Below are 21,870 nucleotides of genomic sequence, written 5' to 3' on the forward strand. Positions count from 1 at the left end.
GTGACCCGAAAAACTGTTATTGTAGGCTACTCGATGTTCGCCGCATTCCGGTTATCACTTTTCCTCGTCTTGTTTACTATCCGGTGATTATGATAGCTAGATAGCAGATAAATTGATCGGTGAATTGATATCTGATGTGTTATAAAGGAAGTGGAATCTAACGTGTTTCGGCCTATAATCGGTCCAATCGTGAACTGGATCTAAGAATGTACAAAATCCGATTCCTGCTCGTTGTTTTCCTGACTACTGAAGATGTGGTGGAAATGGAACAGTTCTTTATTGGTACGGTCGTGGTCGTCCGCCGTCTTGTTAATGCACAGTATGGTGCCATTTCGTCACAAATAATTGAGTGACAGCTTAAATTGTGATCTCTGGGTATTGAAAAGTTGATTTGCTATACGCCGGAATCTATAAGAATGGTTCAGTCGGTGGATACCAAATATCTATATATCTATAAATGAAATCGGATATACCAAAGACGACAAAGAATGCCCGGATTTATTAACTTTGTGAATAACCGTATACGCCAGCCCGTAGTGGTTGCGCGGGGCCTACGCTAACGTTATCGTATGCCCCGGGTTGCGGAAAGTCGAAACATAAAATTCAATCTATAATAATTCAGCTGTATGTATCGTATGTGTAATTGTGTACTGGTTCTAGCGTACGGAGAGAATATATAGTTAGCCAATGGCGATTATGTGTTATCTGAACAGGATGAGACTTTCGTCCTCAACCACGGCCTCGGGATCTCTGAACGGTTCGTCCGAGCACGTCCGCGATACACCCTGAAGTTCGTACGTGCTTTGTAGACTTTTCACCAAGTTCCCGCCCGATAGAAACGATATCTGGAAGCCTTCCGGGTCGCTACACTCCGCCCGGTCGTAGGTGATGATAAAACCTATAAATTAAATATATAGTTGACGGACTGGTTTTAGAAACCTCCCCAAAATTATTTGGCCTGATTCGTGGTCTATATATAGATTCGGTCTCCGTCACGTTTAGGGTTGCATTTAATACAAATGGTGTTTTAAAACTCTTAGCTTAAACATTTTTTGAAGAAATGCCTTTTTGTAAAAAAAATAAATGGTGGACGTATACGATATGAAATAGTTCGTCACCTGTAGTAAGTATAGATCATTGGTACGGACTGGATGTTCTGATGATGATGACCGCCGACGTAAAAATGCTGCATAGCGATGTACTGTACACTGTACACACTGTACAGCACACTCGTAGCGAAAAGGTGTGTATTCGCACCCGTATACCACCCGTGATACACCCGTGCTTTTGTAAATGATATTTTGTCGACCGTTGTCAATATAACTTGGTCTAGATTCGTTTTTATTCATAAAAGATGTCTTTTGTTTACTATGAGTAGCTCTCAAGAACAATCAACAATTACTCCGAGCATTATCGAAATTCTGTCGTTGACTCCATAATCACAACTTGACATGTCGGTATTATTTAATCTCCTATCCGAACGAGACGACAGGGGCTTATGCCGCAACTAATTAAATGCTCAACTTGCCAATTATACCAGACGGACGGCGGTCGTCAATCATATGTAAATGTAACGGAGACTATAATGAAGTGTGCTGTAGATCAGGTCCGGACAATGGGAAAATTGCGACCCGCGTGTGAGTATTATTTAGAGTTCGACCGATGTCAGAATCATGGGCCGATGCAGATAGCAGATATTACTAAAGTATAGATAAATTGAGTAAATCGATATCAACCTTCATTTACAATAGTACAATAGAAAAAGCAGTAGCCTATTTCATTTCCAAAAGACACATAACACAACTTTACCGCGTTTTCACCAAGAAGTGAACTCATACTAGCCAGTCTTCAGGATTACCGGACCACGACCTAACATCGCCCTCGCCCTCCGCCACATGCCACCCCATTTTGTCGCTTGCGTCTTATATTCTCTGCATTACTTTTCATTCAGTGTGCATGCCTCTTATTTACTTCGCCTTGGCTAAGGTGGGTGTCTGATCTTAATGGCTACTCCAAGTTGTTTCGACACCTTCCTATCTTTTCATTGTATCGCAGTCTTGTGATGTTTTGAAACGATGAAAATATTAATAAACCTGACTGACTAACGGTCTTCATAGATCGGTCCTACCGTATACTGAATACAGAGAGCACTTTCACACCATCTCGACATCATTGATCGAAAGCACCCACATCGCCTTTCACCGTTCTAACAGTAGGGAAGCATGGTGGGAACAAGGCAATGTTTTGTCTTATCGGGAGTTGCCACGTGATAGTAACCTCGCACGAAACTCCATAGGCCTAGTTACTCAGGGGCTAGTGGCTATAGTGCCCTGACGGCACCGCCTCAAAATGGTTCACAGCAATGTGGCGATAGCATCCACATTTTATACCAGTGATTTGACAATGACAATATGTGATGCTTAAGCAAGGAATATAAGCCAACCTTAATCTCAATAGAGCGCGGTATAGATAAAGTGACGAGGTCATTGGACATGGCGATAGATATAGACAGGAGTATTGTAGTGCGACGCGCGAGGGCGATGCTAAATTGTTCACTTCATACTTTATTTTAGAATTTTTTTTATAGTAACAGATACCAAATTAGAATTGATTTCCGTCACGTGAATATTACGAATGCGAGCCTGCGTCTTTAGATTGATATTATGACATTTCATTCTACTCACCGACATTGTTTGTAAACCACATGCCTCGCGTTTGTACGAAATAATAAGTGCCGGCGTCGTCGCCCGGTATTGTGACGTTGTAGATTCTGTCTACGTTCCAACAGTTCTAAAACATTTATTCGATAATAAAGTATGACCACAATACAATTCTTCCTATCGGACGCATATGGAACAATTACCTTCATTGTGACGTAAGAACAGTTCGCTCCCAGACTTATTTTAATCGCCATTTTGGTTCTGTCGGGCTTCGGTTGACGAGTGTCGAATTCATCCGCGGCCTGGACGCAGATGATTATTTTAAAATGCGCCGTCACTTTCTATTAATCTACACTACATACCTGACTCGTTTCTCTGAATACGTCACTTATATTCAATGACATCATGCCGCCGTCGACCCAGCCATAGAAGTCGTACAGAATTTCTGAAATAAATTTTGCGTTAATCCTTAATTCGTTAAACGCAAATGGCGCGAAGTATACAACCGTATTGCTCGGTTTCCTCTGGCTCAATAACTTCATCTCCGAAAGTAACCGAAATATCGTTCGGATCCAGGTCGCACCTTAACATGTCGTTGAGAATTGCTCATACATCGTTATATTCATGCTGGCAAAAGCGCAGTTATAAATACTAACGTTATTCCGAGAGAATCATTGTATACGGTATAGAAGTTGAATCCTACTTCGTTCTTCTCTTGCATCCATACCTCATCTTGAATCAATCCGTACAGAGTAGGAGGATTTGACGTTGAGTTATCAACTTCTGCATCCCATACCTGTGTTATTTCAGTATGATAACACTATAACTAGCGATGAGGCGCCTCAAAAATGTACTTTCTGAATTGAGAAATGTTAATCTCCTTATGGTTTTTAGACGACATTATAACGGAATCTATCATCATTTATTTGTCCGTACAGAGTTGGCAGGCTTTACATCAGGATTCACCAACACGCGGCCCGCGAGGTCATATTTTGCGGCCCGCGACTTGATTTGAGATTTCGGAAGAACGCTAAGAAAACACTTTGAAATGCTGGAATTGACGTACAATGGCCCAAACATTGCCAAGACCGAGTCGATTAGAAAGCGACTTAGGGCCAGAGGTGGTCAGTAACGAAGTACTTCTACTTTTTCGAAGTACTCAAGTAGTTTTCCTCTACTTTTGGTACTTACTCAAGTAGATCTGAATTTCACTACTTCTACTTCTACTTCATAATATTTTGTGATCTACTTACTTCCTTCTCGCTATTTTCAGTTTGTCAAGTAGAAGTAGTTTAATCCTCGAATCAGGAAGATAGCCTGAGAAATTTCGGGGCTGTTTTCACGGAGTATCGACATAATTTCCATAAAAGTTGAGTTAAGCCCAGAATTTTCGTCGCGCTCCGCGCGCAGTGAATACCGAGTATGATTTCACGAAAGTATCGGTGAATATAATTTAGGTAGCGGGTTGGCGTGGTTCCGTTCACACCGCATTGTCGCCCTTCGCCATATCAAGTATTTCATCACAGTATATATGGCTTATCATAACGTTTGAAACTGATGTTTCGCAATCTAGCATTTACTTATCATATTGTAATCAAGCTGTCCAGTGTCCATGGCGTGTCCTAATCTGGAAAAGTGGACTCTGACTTTTTTTAGTTTTAGAGCTGTTTTAGCATACCAACCTTCGTAATTTTCTGGACTAAAGACATTAAATACATGTTCCGTTTTTAGATTGATACTTCACTTTCAATTCCCAGTACCATATATTTTGATTTCCAATTTATATCAGTTCTTTTGTCTGGATAACGTACCGGTTGAAGCATAAAAACAAGTGTAGTAATGTCTTCAATTTCCAGAAATAAAGCTACACAATATAGCTTACGGTCCACCATATTTTTTATTAACGTTTACTAATCGCACAAAGCGTTTTCACCGTATCCAACACACATCTCCGTATTGCTCTTCGACTAAACTACAGGCCTTATAATATGGGGGAGTGCGCAGTACCATGATATCTTCTAAAACGTGCTGTTTGAGTGAACAGAGAATTAGTATCGCATTTCTATATCAATACTATCATTTTCATCCCATGATGTGGACGAATGCTTACATGCTATCGCAAATTGGAGACCTGCTGGTATGCATCAATATGAATCAAGCTAGGCACCTTTCGCATAGCTCCATTTGCACCTTTTTCCGATCCATGTGAACTAATTAGGATCGTTTTCACAACTACTTACTTACTTGAGTACTTTTAAAGTCAGTCAATTCTACTTCTACTTCAAGCAGTTTTAGGTTGCTCATGGAAGAAGTGCTTCTACTCGTACTTGAGTAGATTTTTTCGTCGCTACTTCTACTTCTACTTGAGTAGCTTTCTTGACTACTTTGACCACCTCTGCTTAGGGCAGTGGTTCTGAAACTGGTGGGCGCGCCCCCCTTGTGGGGGCGTGAAAGCATCTGAAGGGGACGCGGAGCTGCGGTCAACTGAAAATTTGTTCGCGCAAGGCGCGATTTACCTCGAATTCATAGTTATAGTTATTGATCTGTGTATGTTCCGGAATTCATATTACAGAATTCTCTCATCAACATTCATAACCTTTCCATGCCATCAAACTATTCGTTGGGATTGCTAGCATGATGGATCATTTGGTGATATGCCGATAAGGGGGCGCGAAGATTTTCAGTATCATAAAAGGGGGCATGTCTGGAAAGGTTTGAAAACCACTGGCTTAGGGCTTCCCCACAAGATCAGGCTTTACGTGGAGATGGTCTTTCAGCTAGTAACGTATCTCGCCAGCCCCCCAAATCGTTTCCAGGTATCGTGCACAGCTCAGAGTTCAAAATAAAATGAAATTGATGACAGTGATCCTTTGTTATATTTTTATTCCTTTAATAAAATATTACTTATTCTTTTGTCGTCATTATGCCCATCACCTATGTTAGGTAGCACGGCGTTTCACTGACGTAGAGTTTTAAAACGTGTTTGCCTACTTTATATCGATATTGAATTCATGCGGCCCGCGGCCGCTACGAAATTTGAAAAGTGGCTCGCAACCCGTTTTAAGTTGGCGACCCCTGCTTTACATTCTTTTCACAAACCGCCGCTTCCACTCACAATAATTAGCAACACATTCCAAAATATATTTCGCTTTTGTCCGGGTTAGTATACTATTTTACCGGCTGTTGGGAATGCTGGGGCGATCAAAACTAGAATGCCGGGATCTCGTTCTTGTCGGTCTTTCGCAGTTGCATAATAAAGTATTGTGCCGAAGCTCTTGAATGTCTTGCTAGCAAAATAGCCGGACATCGAAAGGCTAAATCTATTGTCCGTAGTGTGCATTGTGCCTTTCTTCAGACACCGTTTTTAAGTGAAAATATCGAAAACCTATGTTTCGTAAGCACAATACAACACTCAATAAAACATAATATACGTATGCTGGACCTGGAGTTTGATTGTAAATATACGAAGTTTAAATCGGATTTACTTTTCAAATTATTACTAATTAGACGTTTTGGTTGAAAAATGTAACATTTTGATATCGGCAGAAAATATCGTTTTAATCGTGAAAAATATGTTATGTTAGCGATATCGTCTCATAATTTTAATATCGATAGGGGTCTAATTATTATGATTCACATTGAATTTCGAATATAACGCACATGATTTGGCGGTCCTTGTCGTGTGTTTCATTATTTTTAATTTATTAACCGTAAAGCGTTGTCGAGATCCGTTTCCGAAGGCCTGCGACCCAGAAGAAATGAGTACTACACGCTATATGAAGACCTATATTTCTCTTTATCGACGTTGCAACGGCGAAATGACTTCTGGACACACAAAATATTTCCACCATAATCGACATGCTATATAATGTTGACTATAGTCACAAGATAATCATTCAGTTCTACACATTTAGAGATTTACCTCGAAATTCTCCAATTCACACGGAAATTCAATGCTTAGAAAATACGGTCCATCTGGTTTCTGCAAAGGTCTGTGTATGTTGCGCATTAGAATTATTCACTAAATAAATTATTAGGCCTATATGTCAACAATATACTTGAATATTGCTCCAGTCCCGCCAAGAATTATGTCATTGTGATCCCTCCAAACGTTATAAAGCACTAATCCGTCGCCATCAGTTCTCGCCCTACAGTATTTTAACGCGAAGCTTGGTGGTGAGGAAAATTTTCGTCGGATATTTCATATTACTTACCGTATAGTTGTTGAGGGGCCCAAATTTGTCTCGGCAACGCCTCTTATGGTAACCGTATAATATGTCATCGGTTTCAAGTTAGTTATACGCGCGGACGATACACCGGTAATACGAACAGTCGGTAATGACGGGACATCATCTAGATGAGAAGTCAGTTTAATTACACAGAATGAAGTAGGGCTAATGCACCGGCTTCCGCTACTACTATGAGTAATTGAGTAACAACAGAAGCCGAAGTGTAACGAGACACAAGCCTCTAATTCGCCTACCTGTCACATTCATGAAAGCTAGGTTGATTGGCGGCCTTGAAGAATCTTCAACCGGGTCTATTATGTAGCTTTCTATGTCGTCAACGGCATCCCACTCCACATCCATCAGAGTGGACGAAATAGTTACTACTTTAAAATTGCTTATCTCACCAACACCTGAAAATATAGTTAAACCAACCTTTTCGCTTGCGACGGCAAGGTTCATTTGAGAGCGATTACCTGTCTTGAATGTCAAAAATCCAGGCTCGCCATCAACTCCATCCACATCAATGGCTGTCACGAATACAGTGTATTCGGTCAGAGGTGTTAGATCGCCGAAATACAGTTGAGGAGCTGCACTTTCGACAGAAGATGACTCCTCCGCCCCCAAGACGCCCTAAATATATTCCATACAAAGCTTCTGACTCAACAAATTAATATTTATAGTGGATAATATTACCAAATATGCTACAGCTCCAACAACTGGTTCAAATCGTATCAATGCCCCATCACTTGCAGCTGACGCCACGAGATTTTCCGGTGGAGGTAATTGCGAGAAAGCTTGTGTGATAAACAAGGAAGAAACGACGACCGCGATTAACCTAATCCTCATTTCTCTAACAAACAAAATGTTATTAGCTCGATAAAGCTGGGATAATCCAGGTGAATCTACAATAAAGTTCAAATGAGCCTTCTTCCAGTTTGGGAATATACATCCTGGAACATTACACCACATACATCTTATTTTGAAGATTTCATTTCAGAGCTTGCAGTTCTTTCAGCTGGTATAACTGGTTATTTATGGTTTTTCTGTCACTTTTGCCTCGGGCCTGAATATTTATCACTGATTTCGACATGCTTGCGATGAAAGTTCATTGCCAGATTCTCCGGTTACGAGATTGACTTATGTCACCTACTATATATAGTGCATCTAAAGAATCTACACTCGTTTCGTGCGTGACAGTTTTCGATATTTGTAATACAATTACCAACAATATTTCCTTGTTTTGTCACAATTTAGTTATTCGAAAATTCATCACCTGGTTTTGCACCACTGAACTGTATAAGCACCCAAAGAGATACACATCGAGACAATCAGAACATTTTATTCCCTATACTCATGATCTCCTGTCCTATCATCACGATTTTTTCGAAACTTTGTGATCAAGACACATCGATGATACTTTGTTTTGTAGTACATCGGAGTAGAGGTTGGCAAAATTGAATCACGGGTATGATTCGAATCGGACACTGAAAATTTGTCTTGAAACGAATCCCCCCTTTTCAATATTATTTTATTGATTAAAATTTACAGTGGAACACAAGTCATTCGAAACGAAATTCAAAGTGATTACAATAGTGAGAGGCATGGAACTATTAAATAATCACGGATCCTGTGTCCTAACAGCGTTGAAGTGATATTGCTTCCAGCAGCGGAAATATCGTCTTTTTGAAGGCGTAAATGGTAGCCGCTGCTTGAAGATATTTATTCGCCTGATTGGAAAGCCAAGTAAACCTTGCCATGCTATTACAAAAGATTGATTAACTTTGATGTTACATTATTACAACACACCACTATAGTTCATCATTCCATACTGCCATATAATTTCTTTCATTAAATTTCAGATGATCGAGATCCACAGCATTTGGGATAGCGACACTTTCTCGTTCATCATTTATGTTCTGGGTAGAAGGGCATTTCATCAACAGCGTAAGCATAAATGAACATTATTCTTGAATGAACGCGTTCGGCGCTAACACAACTCAATTGAAGAATAGGCTACTGTTATGCAGAGGTGGTCAAAGTAGTCAAACAAGATACTCAAGTAGAAGTAGCGGTGCGGAATTCTACTCAAGTACGATTAGAAGTATAGTGCTTTTCGAAGCAGCCCAAAGCTACTTCAAGTAGAAGTCGACTTTTTGGGCTTTGGAAATTATTCAACTAAGTTAGTAGATTTGAAAAGCAGTCATAAATACACTCTCATGAACCGCCAAAACCTGGAAACTGACATAGGGCAGTGCAGGGAGTTGGATTTGTTTTGCTACATCCCAGGAAATACATATTTTCAATAGCATAAGAATTCGACGTAATCATGTGATACAAACGATAGCTTTGCTACTTAACAGTGGCTCTTGTCCTTTCTTCGCTAGTTCCCCCCTTTCGGGGAATGTCAAGGTACGGCGCCCTCCCCCGTACAACAAGGTCCGTAGCTAATAAGACGATGAGCGATACAAATAGGTTGCATTTTTATTAGCTACAACATTACCATTCGCGGTAAACGAGTGGCGCAGTTGGATAAATACCACCGTCACGGCACCAATGGCAGTGGTTCCATTCCCGGTTAGGACCAACTTCTACGTGTCGGGGGTTAATCTGGGCTCCTCATCGCTATAACCTCGCTGTGATTGCAGTGTATAAAAAGTCCAGAATGTAGGTGTATCGAGCCAAAAATCGACAGCAAAAAGACAAGATACGGACGCACAAAAACCGAGAGAGACGGATGGTGGGAGAGCGCGTGCATGGAAGTCGTCCGTAATCTGATGAAAAGACCTCGAAAGTCACTGCACTAATGAAATTACTGTGCGGGCGCAAATGACCAAATGAGTTGATAAGCGCCAATGCTGTGAATAAAACAAACAAACAAATCATTTGCGAGATTAGGAACGCATCGCTCTATCAAGTATGGCGGACCTGAAGTGTGGAACAGCATCTCGCCGGCTATGCGACAGCCGTTGAGCATGTCCACATTCAAATCGAAATAAAAGAAATTTCTACTGAATCAATACTAGTCTTCCCTCAAGATTACCGGCCCACAATCTGACATATCGACCTCGCTTACCGACACATGCAGCATTCATTTTTGTCGCTAACTTTTATGCTATCTATTCTTTAATCCCGTGTGCGTGCCTCTTATTTACATGCTGTATAGGCCACGGTGGGTGTCTGATTAAAATACTACTCCAAGTCGTTTCGGCACCCTTCTATATTTTCATTATACCGCAATCGTGTGGTGTTTATTCTATTGAACAAGTTTGGCCATGATAATGCATGTTGTAATGTTCACAGAGGTGGTCAGTAACGAAGTACTTCTACTTTTTGAAGTACTTGAAGTAGATTTTGTCTACTCGCACTACTTATTAAGTAGTTATGATTTTAGACTACTTCAACTTCTACTTGACAGTTTTCAGTTTTTTAGGCAAAGATAGGCGTAGAATACCTACTTACTTACATACTTGTGAACCACCACTCCTACTTGAGTAGAAATTCCGGCGTTACTTCTACTTCTACTCGAGTAGCGAGGGTGACTACTTTGACCACCTCTGAATGTTGTTCATTGATCTTTGCCTTCGGTACTCTTTTACAGGTCCGTAACTGCCGCACCACAAACCCCCAATCTGGGAGGGGGGCGAGCTCGAAGATGGTCCAAAATTATTTCGTAAATTAAAATAAGTTATGGATTATTTCTTTGAAAATATATGCAACTTTTTCAAACATTTTTCGCCCTTGGCGCGATTCAGTGTTGCGAAATATTTTGATTTTTGTGTAGCCTTCCCCCAAGAACAAATAGGCTACGTTTTTAGAAATGGGCATTTCGTTGTCGGCCATTACCGCGCCAAAACATCTGAAGTTTTGGCCATGTAATGTAACATACGACTCCCAAACGTGTGCCAGAACGATCGGCAGCGAGAAAGCCTTGACCGAAACGGACTGCCCTTATGATGACCGAAAGAGATATGTTTAATTGTGCAAAGGCTCCTAAATGGCTGGCGCCGAATTTTCCTATTCTAGCAATTTGAACCCAGTGTGACAAATGCCATCCCGAATGTCAACTTCACTTAATCAATCTAGGATTTTCGTACGACACTGCTTATACGCAGTGAGGTCAGCGATGACGAGTAGGGCTGGGCAAAATCGAGTACCTGAGTGATTCGATTCTGAATCACGTAATATGATTCGAGTCGAGTAATCGAGTATCACTCATTATGACGCCATAACAGAATGTAATACGTCAAATTTCAAATATGTACCGTTTATGCCACTACAAAGAATATAATGCCAGTTATCCATCTTATAAAAGATATTTTGGTATTTTTCGACCATACCGATTTCATTCTGGGATAATCATGACTTCGAAAATGTGCTACGTCCAGTAACCTTCGTAGCTTTGTACCATATGTAGAGGCCTTTGCTCAGATAGGAGGTTTATTCACTCAGTCGTTCTCAACAATCCAGCAGCGACGAGACCAAACACAAAGAGACACACTCGCATGAAATCACTCAAGCATCCCAAGGGCGCCAACCCAGATAGGGCGCGCACGAGGGCCGCTACACATGTTTCCTATGCTACAATATCGCCAATCCAGGTTTCATGGCTTCAAGGGTGAAAATTAGTATCGAAACTATAATTCTCGTTGATAAATTTACTTTCAGTGGTGAGAAGCGTATAACTTCAATCCTCGAAAAAATCGTCTTTGAATACTCGACTCGAATCATTAAAATTAATACTCGATTCAGATTCGAGTACTCGAATCATTGTGACCAGCCCCAATGACGAGCCCGGATAAACCTCCAACACATTAAGAAACTTGTCAGAGCCGTGACTCGAACCAACAACCATTGGTGTCGCTAGCACACGGCGCCGCTCGCTTCCCCAATCGTGTGGTGTATTGATAAAAATTTTATAACATGATGAAAATATCGTAGATTGTATAATTCCAATCGTTGTGGCTGAGCTTCATTTATTGTGATGAAACTGTCATATGGGTGACCATGTGGCCGGAAATGACCCACATGAACCATGCAATCGCTACATTGATTACTTTCGTAGAAAAATATTGTTCACTCCATATAGTTTTCGCGCGGAGCACGACAAAAATTCTGGACTCTCACCCAAACAGCCCCTACAGTTCTCCGTCTTGATCTTCATCTCTCCAATGATACTTCTACCTGGCAAAGTGTAAATATCGAATAGTAAGTAAATCACAAAATAATACGAAGTAGAAGGAAATTACATATACATGAGTGAGGACTGCAAGTAGAAGTACTACTTCGTTACCGACCACCTCTGCTGTTATGCAATATCGCTTCGTACAGGTCAATCTGTTACTGTTTTTGAGAGCTGTCAAACAACAACGCTTTGCCAGCAATGTGGTTATCCTTGTTGATTCGATTCATACGCCATGAGAAATGACTCGATTTCGGATCAGTGATTCGTTTTGCAGATCCCTTATCAGGAGTCTGATTACTTTGAGTCTTCGACCACCTCCGATTGTATAGCCTGATACCACCGTTGCGTGCAATTTCTTCACTACATAATACAGAAGTTTCTACACGGAGTCAGTGGTAGAAATGAGGTCTTGGATACGCCTCGAAGTAGACCAAGGGTCGGCAACCTACGGCCCGCGGGCCGGATCCGGACCGCCAAGCGAAATCGTCCGGCCCGCGACATCATAATTAGTTATCACAAGAATACGGCCCGCCGTTTCATAATGAGTTTCAATCTGCAGTGCAGCACTGCTGGGAAAGAATGTGGCATATCTACGATATAAGTAGCCTACATGGTATTAGTCTACTGTTACGCCATAAAACGAAGGTGGTTGAAGTAGGAGATGGAGATTGTCTGTAGAGTAGACTACATCAGTAGGCTATACTTATCAATCGGGTGTATCTCGCAACCGAAGGTGTACCATACTTTTTAAAGGGTCTACCACTCTGATGGGGTGTGACAATAAAGATCCTTCCTCTGCTTGCTGGAATCAATCAATCAATCAATCGTTGAGTTATATTTTTCATCTGAACAAGTCATACACAATGTGCAATGCGATAAGACACAATGCGATGTCATGAACAGATAGGAGGAGGTCGAACGACACGCAGTTGCGATCTTATCATTCTAACATCCACCTCGGCCTAGAGTGCCCAATGTCACAGTTCTTTTCGATGTTGATCTTGTTGAAGCCGCGGCCCTTTCTACTAGTTCTTTCCATACCTATAGTGAGTGCTTTCTTTCTTCTCTCGGGTCTTTTTCTGGGCTTTTTTGTCGTCGTCAGAACGACGACGGCGGGGGAAGAGGAGCCCAGATAAACCTCCGACGGGAATCGAGCCGGGCCGCCAGATTGGTAGGCGCTTATCGTCACCACTTTACGCTATGCCCCCCGCCAAATACGCTTGGAACATCTCAGACGCAATAACAAAATCTCAAAACGTACACTGTTTAATTATAAATAACTTATAGCCTCCGTACGTTAGTTATTTATAGTTAAATTCACCAGAAGGCATTGTTCGCCAAGACAACAAACCTGAATAGTGTTTTGGCCACAGTGATGAACTGTTTATATGATTTGGTCTCACAAACTGAATCACCAACATTTACGCCAGATAAATTAGAAGCAGAGAATTAATATGGCGATGTCCTGTATATCTGCTATGTTGGAGCACTAAGTCGAGCAGCTATGTTTGCACGAGTGTACGAACCGAGAAATGAAATAGCAACTCTCCTCGAAAATATAAATATCGCCGACTCATAATCTTGTAATCGAAAATGGTTATCTAATCTTGCTTTCTTCGTACATTTAACGTCACATCTGAACAAATTAAATTTGCAACTTGGGAGGAAAACAGCTGAATACATGAGATGTTGAGGCGCATTCGAAACAAATCTGCGACCCTGGGAATGTCAACAATACAAATAAATTATGCTCACGTTCCTATACTGGAGGAGAGAAAACCTAGTACCAACACTACATTTGTAACTGTGATACGAAATTTAATTACTGAATATTCACCCGCTTTTCCTAAATTCCTCCTCTATAAAATAAATTCCGACTATTCAGTAGTCCGTTTAATGTGGACGCCAATACCATTTCCTGAAAATTTCAAATGGGCCGTTTTGAAATGCGATGCAGTTGAATTGAATGACAAATTTCATACAAAGAGCATATCGCTGCATGACTTTACAAAGAGTACCTTCTTGAAATTGGTCTTTATCCCAGCTTGACCAACAATGCAAACGAAATTGCATCGATATTTGGTAGCACGTACGCATATCAACAATAGTTTTCAACAATGAAATTCACGAAGACCAGGCTAAGATCACTATTTCGGACGCCCATTTAAAATATGGTCAGATTCTTGCTTCATCTGACTTGTTACCAGAAGTTGAAAACCTTTCACAAAGCAAGCTGCGTCAATTGTCATATTTATTCTGCGTTGTTGAAGTGTAAATAAATGTGTTTTGTCAATGGTATGATTGAGATTGCAGCAATGTAGGATAATATACCGAAGTGAGCATAAAATATAGTAGCCTATTATGAAAAATTCCGACCCGCGAAAAAGTTGTACACTCGAAATTTGGCCCGTGACTACCAAAAGGTTGCAGACCCCTGAAGAAGACCTATGAACAGTGAACACTATGAAGAAGCGTCGTTTCGCATCGTCGATTTAAACCAGGGGCGGGCAACATACGGCCCGCGAAGGGATTTTGTCCGGCCCGCGGATAGTTTTCGTCTTACATGATAATGTGGCCCGCGGCCCCAGTCTTCCGAGATTCCCGACTACTTGCTTACATACGTCAAATTTTAGTGACTGTATGTCATGATACACATGTATGCGCAGCGAGCGAGGGTGGAGCTTACACGCGTAAGTTCGTCGAAGCGAGAAGACTTATTGCATTATCGGCATTTACGATGTACTAATCCTAATGTCATTTGTCGTAATCATGGTGTTTGTCGACTACAATGATCATTTATACCAGGCCGATATTTCTTACTTCGATTCCGTAACCGTCGACTTGTAGCACGGCACAATTCTAGGCTTCTGTAAGACACCGCATGAATTCAATATCGAGATAAAATAGGCCACGTAGTTGAACAACCACGCTATCTCGTCACCTACTAAACCCTAATGAATTGATATCTTGGTAAATTTGGGGTGCCCAGCTTATCGAACGCCTTGAAACAGACCTGGGCAAAGTGCGGCCCGCGGGCCAAATGCGGCCCGCGAAGCTATTCTGTGCGGCCCGCGAAAGGTTGCTTGGAATTCAAAGCAAAACATGCTTTTTGAATGACTAAAACCATAGGCTGTATCAAACGAACAGGAAATTCGTTTACTTTGTAGCATGTTCAGCAATATGACACGATTACGCTGCGTACGGACCTCCCATGCGTACTCCAGATTCAAAATAAAGGCAATGTAGCAACGTGTTAGTAGCAATTGAAGTCACAAGAAATTATTACTCTTTCCATATAGTTTAGTTCAAACCTTCTTGTTGCCATTGTCGCATTACGCATCATACGGTATGTGTTTTAATTTATTACGTGATACGTTTCCAAATCCCTAATTCGTAAAACAAGTCAATCAATTCTCGCGATTACTATATGACTCATCATATCTATCAGCCATAAAGGAGTAACGGGCAAGCCAAAAAAAGGAAGCCGACAACTGAAATTCAAATAATGGTTTAGGTTTAGAATATAGAGTACTAAGTATTCGTATACTGGAGTCAGCGGTAAACCCGTCCTTTCAGTTTTTGCCGGACATGTCGCCGAGATTAGGGATTTCAATTACAGTCGGTCTTATGACAAAAACACGAAACACGCGGCCAAGGGAGGGCGGAATTCAGAAAAACCGCAAGCACCGCTCAACATGCTATTTAGGCTGCACACTGCTCGGAAGGCAACGACCAGGAAAATAAGCTTTGTACTATTGCATATACACTTCATTGCAGTGGTTCTCGAACGCGGTGACGTGAAAGCATCAGAAGTGTGGCGCGCAGCCGAGGTTTATTGAAAAAATTTTTCGCGCTCCGCGCGATATATCCTCAGCTTTTGTTGCTCTGTGTATTGTCCGACTTTGATATTTCAGAATTCTCTCATTAACAGCCATAATCTTCAATCTTCAACACATTCACTGAGCAGCATTTATTAACAATGTGATTTAGGAATAAAATTAAAACACCCTGGAGAACATAGCTAAATTTTTTCACTCGGCCCGCCAGCGTATTTTCCACTTCTCATTTGGCCCGCGGAGGAAAATAATTGCCCACCCCTGCCTTGAAATCTTAACAAAGGATTGCACGGTGTGTTGTTTGATCAGAGAAAAGCAGACATGGTGGTGCCTGTATGACAATGCTGTTCTCAAATCCACATTGTCTTCGTCATTATTGGCGAAATGGCTTTGAAATTACATTGCTGTCGAGTGTCGATACAATACATTCATTGAATACGTGTTATTCCTCGTATATGTGGATGAATTGGCGAATAATGAATCGGTTCAGCAATCCGGCCAGTAGTATATACGATCGCTCGTGAGGTGGCAGGGGTTCTTATGGGCGGGGTGGCATGCGGCTGGAAAACCGGGGGTGGCATGCGGCTCTTATTTCTTATGGCGGGGGTGGCATGCGGCTATTGCGTCTTATGGCGGGGGTGGCATGCGGCTCTTATTTCTTATGGGCGGGGTCGCATGCGGCTGGAAAACCGGGGGTGGCATGCGGCTATTTCGTCTTATGGCGGGGGTGGCATGCGGCTCTTATTTCTTATGGCGGGGGTGGCATGCGGTTATTGTGTCTTATGGGTGCGGTGGCAAGCGGCTCTTATGTATTATGGGTGGGGTCGCAAGCAGCTGGGAAACCCGGGGTGGCAAGCGGCTTTTATGTCTTATGGCGGGGGCGGCAAGCGGCTATTGTGTCTTGTGGTCGAACGGTAACCCTTTTCAGTATAGACTGCGGTCGCAAGCGGCTTCGTTGTTGGCATGTCGTACTTCGTGTTGAATATGTATCAAACAAATAGTCATGTAAATGAACCTTTGTTAATGTGTATATCGTCGTGTATTCTTACAAGGTCTCTACTGATTCACCATGTGTTCTTATGGGCGCGGTCGTGATTCGTACTTTCAGGCATCTCTCGGGTGGTGTTGAATATGTACGAGTCGCCAACAATAACCGTGCAAACGGAAACGCTGTTTGTTGTGAGGATTTAGCAGTGCGTGCGACCTATATTTCGAATGACCTGCGCGCTGAATTGTTGCCCATACAGCTGTGTGCTACTATCGCTTATTACACTATTCCATTCAGTGCGAAATAGTTTGATCGTAAATTATGATATACGATGTCGTGGTTTAGTCGTACCAAATGACCGATCGTGTTCTCTTTCCTCGCTATTGATTGCTACCTGAATAATACTTTCGGATTATTCCGCTGTTTCGCGCCTACAGAATAGTATGCTGTTCACAGTCGCAACTTCATCGCTATAGCACAATTTTCACACCTTGATCAGTAGAACAACACCGCGCTAACCCAGTTGTCGAATCACATAGGTCAAACATTGTACGCAAAATGAATTATTGTATTGAGGTATACAAATATGCAAACTATTCTTTCAATTCGACAAGTCTAGTTAACGGATCGATTTTCAATCTACCGACACAGTTTTTAACACGAGTGAGTTGATATTTCTTCCCCGGTACGAGCGAGGCTTTGGTCCATTGATCCAAAACCACCTCGCCAGTATCATCCTTCAATGTAAAACTGTATAATTTCAACCCCTTCTTGGTGTCAGAGTTGACCGTCTTCTCCTCTCGAGAAACACACGTAGCGGCGATCGAAACGTATTCGTCTTTATTTCCGTATACCGATTCACAGGTCAATAATGGGTATTCTTCAGTCGTATGTCTCGATTTTCCATGCAGAGTTACTGACGAAGCCCGTCCCAGTAATACAGCAGGTTTGCCAGTAAACTTGCCAATTTGAACCCAACCGGATTTAACCATGAGTTTCTTTCGTTTGGAGAATGCTTTCTCAATGTTCCCGAACAATTCATGATTGAAACACGTGAAAGATATCTCTTCGTTATTACCATCGATGAATATACCTTTAAGATATTGACTAACGGCACCTCTTTTGGGTGATGAGACGAATTTGACGCCGACGTGAAAATTTGAAACTGGTCCGACTTGCATACTGCTGACGCTGTTCGACGCCATATCGTTTGGTAATCTGAAAGTCGTCAACAAATCCGTTGTCATTTATAGAATTAGGTGCGTGGTATTGAGTGAGTTAAAAGTCTTTGTATAATCCTGATGACCCGTGTGAATAGACTTGGATTGGTTAAACAGGAAATTCACTAAAGCGCAGTGCGCTGTGCGATTTTGAAAAACAGATGTCCGTGGCGGTGTTTTGATCTGTGTGACACACTAAATACGTCCGGTTCTGAAATTCGGAAACGCGGCCTGTTTGCAAGAGGAGTTACAAATCCCGCGATCGTTCACAAGATAATACCTAAGACATAACCATCGCTCGCGACTTGGTGTTACATACATTCCAATCACTCACGAGGTACTATTTTGGTAATTAATTCGTCACAGAACTGGATTTCACTGGTAAGATTTAATATGTAACGAATAACAGAACCGTCGCAGACGGTGATTCGGATACTGACAAATTCTCACTTATTTCTGATCCAACCCTAATCCTCTGTGAAGTTGACGCTTATTGAAAAAGGTGTGAAATAATTGTAAATCCTACGTCGCTGACACAATAATGCATCAGACATAGCGATCTAGTTATAGTACGGAGTCGGAATCCATTCGCGAGATGTTCTATAGGTAAATTGAGATAATCCGAAACCAAATATTTTGACTTGGGTGTAGTGTGAATTGAAATAGGATTGACAAACATGACTACCAACTTTCGCACAATTATACGCACATTGATTTGAAACAAGTAATGAAACATTGCAACTCTATTCCCGATCCCGCTTTCCGTTTGTCAAAGAGATATTTTAACATCTTACCATACTCAAAAGAATTATTCACAACATTAACAATTGTTAAAAATCTAGTTTTCACTTACTTGATTATATCACTACAACTCACAAACTTGAATTAATCCATCGTGGTTGAATGCTAAGACTTGATCACATATTTGTTGAACACAGACATGAAAAAACACATTACCGAGGTTTTATAAACTAGTCATATTACTCTACACATCTATCAATATCAGACTACAAGTCGTCAAACTTTTTGTTAAATGTAACATTACACTTTTGGAATCGGATTTGTTATAGTCATACAAATTGTATTAAACCCAACACCAAAACAAAAGGACTTTTTAGTTCATTGAAATCAAATCATTCGTCTTCGACTTGTGCTTTATTAGATTGCACGCAACAATTCGTTTCGAATGAGTTGTATCCAAAGTTAAGATATCTTTGCGCCCACGGATATAGATGATGAATCAAGCTAACACAATCACAATCGACGTTTCTGAATATTTCACGGATGCAATAAACTGGATAGTGTCGCCTATCTAAAAGTACGCATGCGTTCGATTTCCAGACCGACTGTTGCGATGTTTAGGATTCACTTGCAATAACCATGGGTGAGGATTTAACATCAATGTCGTTACTGTCGGAATTCGCAACAGAGAATTGAAACATTACATAGTGTGAAAATATCACTTTGGGTATCGAGTACCGTTCGAAGCTAGCGATCAATTCCTAATCATTTCAGTAACTCCCCATTGTGTGTGCTAAATGTAAAATATCGCGAGGTTATACACTCTAAGACTTTGATCATTACAAAAGTAAATTGTGATATGTTTGTTAGATGCATCCAATTCAACTAGAAGTGTCTAGTGCCCAACACTCGTAATATCAAAAGAGTACTTGCTACACTGTTATTTGCTACGTGTTATGCATTGTTGTTCATTTGTAGTATTGAATGAAATTGTTCTTGAACCCTCAAATAATAATTCCCGACATGAAACCAAGCCGCTGAAAGTCGTTACCATCACGAAGATACAATGTGTACGATGTTTGTCAAATGTGTCCTACCTGGCCAACAGGAAACAATTTTCACTAGCTTGGTAATGAAACCGAAGTCTCCATTCGATATATTGTTTGCGTCAAATACTTTACAACGAACACATTTGCGTGGTTGAGCTTTGCATCATCAGACTGTCATCTGTACATCAAGAATACATCCGACTTGTAACTGGATCGTTTACCTAACCGAGTTGTATGCACAGTTTGATATTTTTGTCATTTAGTGATTGCTGAACATACCACTTCGAAATACTGCGTTGATCTTAATTTCCATCATCGTGATAAGTGAAGTACATTTGTTTTGAATTCATAACAATAGGCTTTTCTACGACATGATAAATTATTGACAAGTTCTGCTTAGAAGATTGGTTGCATATCACGAAAAATAATATACCACACATATTATTACTGTTACTCCATTCATCGGTATTTTTTCCGTTGTCGATTTTCAAACGAGTAAAATTTATTACTTGAGTTGCTCTGCTTAATGTAAATGTAAACTCGCCCGTCTTTCAACAACAAACAATGTTAAAATAGTATGTAATCAAACACAACAAGTTTTACGATACTAATTATTATCCCACATAACCCATTTCTTACCGAAGACATATGAAATATATTCATGTTACACGAAAATATTCGCTCATGCTACAAACCTGTACAATGATTGGTGGTGCTTTCAAACTGTTTCGATACCTCAAGAACTTTATTGTCTGAACGGTTGTTCATGTATCGTAATAATCAAGTAGTTCAACATAGAACTAGTATTAACAGAAACACCAGAGTTGTTTACACAAAAGTTTGTATGTGTACAGTATACGAATACCATTTGTAAGTCCAGCACAATCGTGGTATCCATACGAGTTTAGTTAACACAATTTACGACACCGAGGTCGCGTCATCTTTCGTAAGACAACAAACCAAGGCTTCAGGATATGTCCATGTCATAGCAATAAATCAGCTACTCCAACAACAGAGTGCATATGTTTCTAGTTACGGCGCTTACATCTTACACACAAATCAATCTACTTTGCTAAGGAAAAGTGGTGAGTCATCATATGGTTGTCCTCACAACTAAAACATACTATCATACAAAATGGTCGTTATAGTCACCAGCGGTACATCGTACAAGTAACAAGTCTCGAGAATCCAGTTATTCAAAAAACGTGAAAGTATTTCTACACCAAGTCGTTATGTTGACGAAAGCGTATATTGTAATATCATGATCGATTTACATTCGTTGGTCACAAAATGTCACTACTCTAAATAATTATTTTTCACTCAAACACAAACGCATACTTGTCACCATTCGTTTTCATCAAGCACGAGTTCAAGAAACTTACTTACTACGATATGAATTTTTATTTTTATGTTGTGTAAATAGGTAATAATTAATTCAAGTAACACTATATCAACATCATCGAGTTGTGCTAATAGATTTACATGTGGTCTTGTGGTTTTCGTCGGGACATACAGCACGAACTAACTGTAGACTCCTCTCTGTTGTACAGCTACTCGGTAATCGAAATGCATTAACATGTAAACAACGATCTTGTTTCGTCACACCAAAAATATGTTCACTGTCGCGATACTCCGCACAAGACGTGCATAGCCTTTTCACACTCGTAATAGTATACCAACGTCAAGCGATAACGTTTAACAACACCAACGACACTAAACCCACGACGTTTACCTATGTAAAATTACCACTTTCACTTGTCAGTCCATCGTTTACCTGACTAAACATATTATTTTCCTTTGGAGATCTGACGTTTACCCAGAGGAAGAAACCATTTTCACTTGTAAATATATTTTTTTCCTCGGCTAACAAACCTTTTTTCACTTGTAAATATTTTTTTCCTCGGCTAACAAACCTTTTTTCACTTGGAAATATATTTTTTCTCCGGTTAACAAACCTTTTTCACT

General features: G+C 40.7%; 3 protein-coding genes across 3 annotated transcripts in view; all 3 read right to left on the reverse strand.

The window, feature by feature from the left end:
• LOC145440375 (required for meiotic nuclear division protein 1 homolog) overlaps positions 1 to 21,236 on the reverse strand; it is a 141,008-nt gene extending 119,772 nt beyond the window's left edge. Inside the window, exon 1 of the mRNA XM_080317971.1 lies at positions 21,226 to 21,236. The gene's annotated coding sequence lies outside the window, so the exon portion shown is untranslated. The remainder of the gene's footprint in view (positions 1 to 21,225) is intronic.
• On the reverse strand, positions 473 to 7,813 carry LOC145440370 (uncharacterized). The gene is made up of 12 exons (XM_080317964.1): positions 7,583 to 7,813; positions 7,363 to 7,519; positions 7,144 to 7,299; positions 6,875 to 7,013; positions 6,719 to 6,808; positions 6,583 to 6,652; positions 3,317 to 3,456; positions 3,167 to 3,243; positions 3,023 to 3,105; positions 2,864 to 2,962; positions 2,685 to 2,790; positions 473 to 898 (listed from the first exon to the last, which is right to left on the reverse strand). The coding sequence occupies exons 1-12, from the start codon at positions 7,733 to 7,735 to the stop codon at positions 702 to 704; spliced, it is 1,467 nt and encodes a 488-aa protein (XP_080174090.1). The 5' UTR covers positions 7,736 to 7,813; the 3' UTR covers positions 473 to 701.
• Positions 17,397 to 19,579, reverse strand: LOC145440384 (uncharacterized). The gene is made up of 2 exons (XM_080317982.1): positions 18,969 to 19,579; positions 17,397 to 18,113 (listed from the first exon to the last, which is right to left on the reverse strand). The coding sequence occupies exon 2, from the start codon at positions 18,098 to 18,100 to the stop codon at positions 17,489 to 17,491; it is 612 nt and encodes a 203-aa protein (XP_080174108.1). The 5' UTR covers positions 18,101 to 18,113; positions 18,969 to 19,579; the 3' UTR covers positions 17,397 to 17,488.
• Positions 21,237 to 21,870: the final 634 nt, after the last annotated feature.

The sequence above is a fragment of the Botryllus schlosseri genome, chromosome 6 (assembly GCF_051294905.1).
Source record: "Botryllus schlosseri isolate E-star chromosome 6, Bs_hap1, whole genome shotgun sequence".
NCBI lineage: Eukaryota > Metazoa > Chordata > Ascidiacea > Stolidobranchia > Styelidae > Botryllus > Botryllus schlosseri.

Coding starts and splice junctions, on each gene's coding strand:
- LOC145440370 (XM_080317964.1), bottom strand. CDS start 7,735: ATGAGGATTAGGTTAATCGCGGTCGTCGTTTCTTCCTTGTTTATCACA. Junction 6,653..6,718: donor GGGACTGGAGCAATATTCAA/GTATATTGTTGA, acceptor CAACATACACAG/ACCTTTGCAGAAACCAGATG. Junction 3,106..3,166: donor AGAGGAAACCGAGCAATACG/GTTGTATACTTC, acceptor AATTTATTTCAG/AAATTCTGTACGACTTCTAT.
- LOC145440384 (XM_080317982.1), bottom strand. CDS start 18,100: ATGGCGTCGAACAGCGTCAGCAGTATGCAAGTCGGACCAGTTTCAAAT.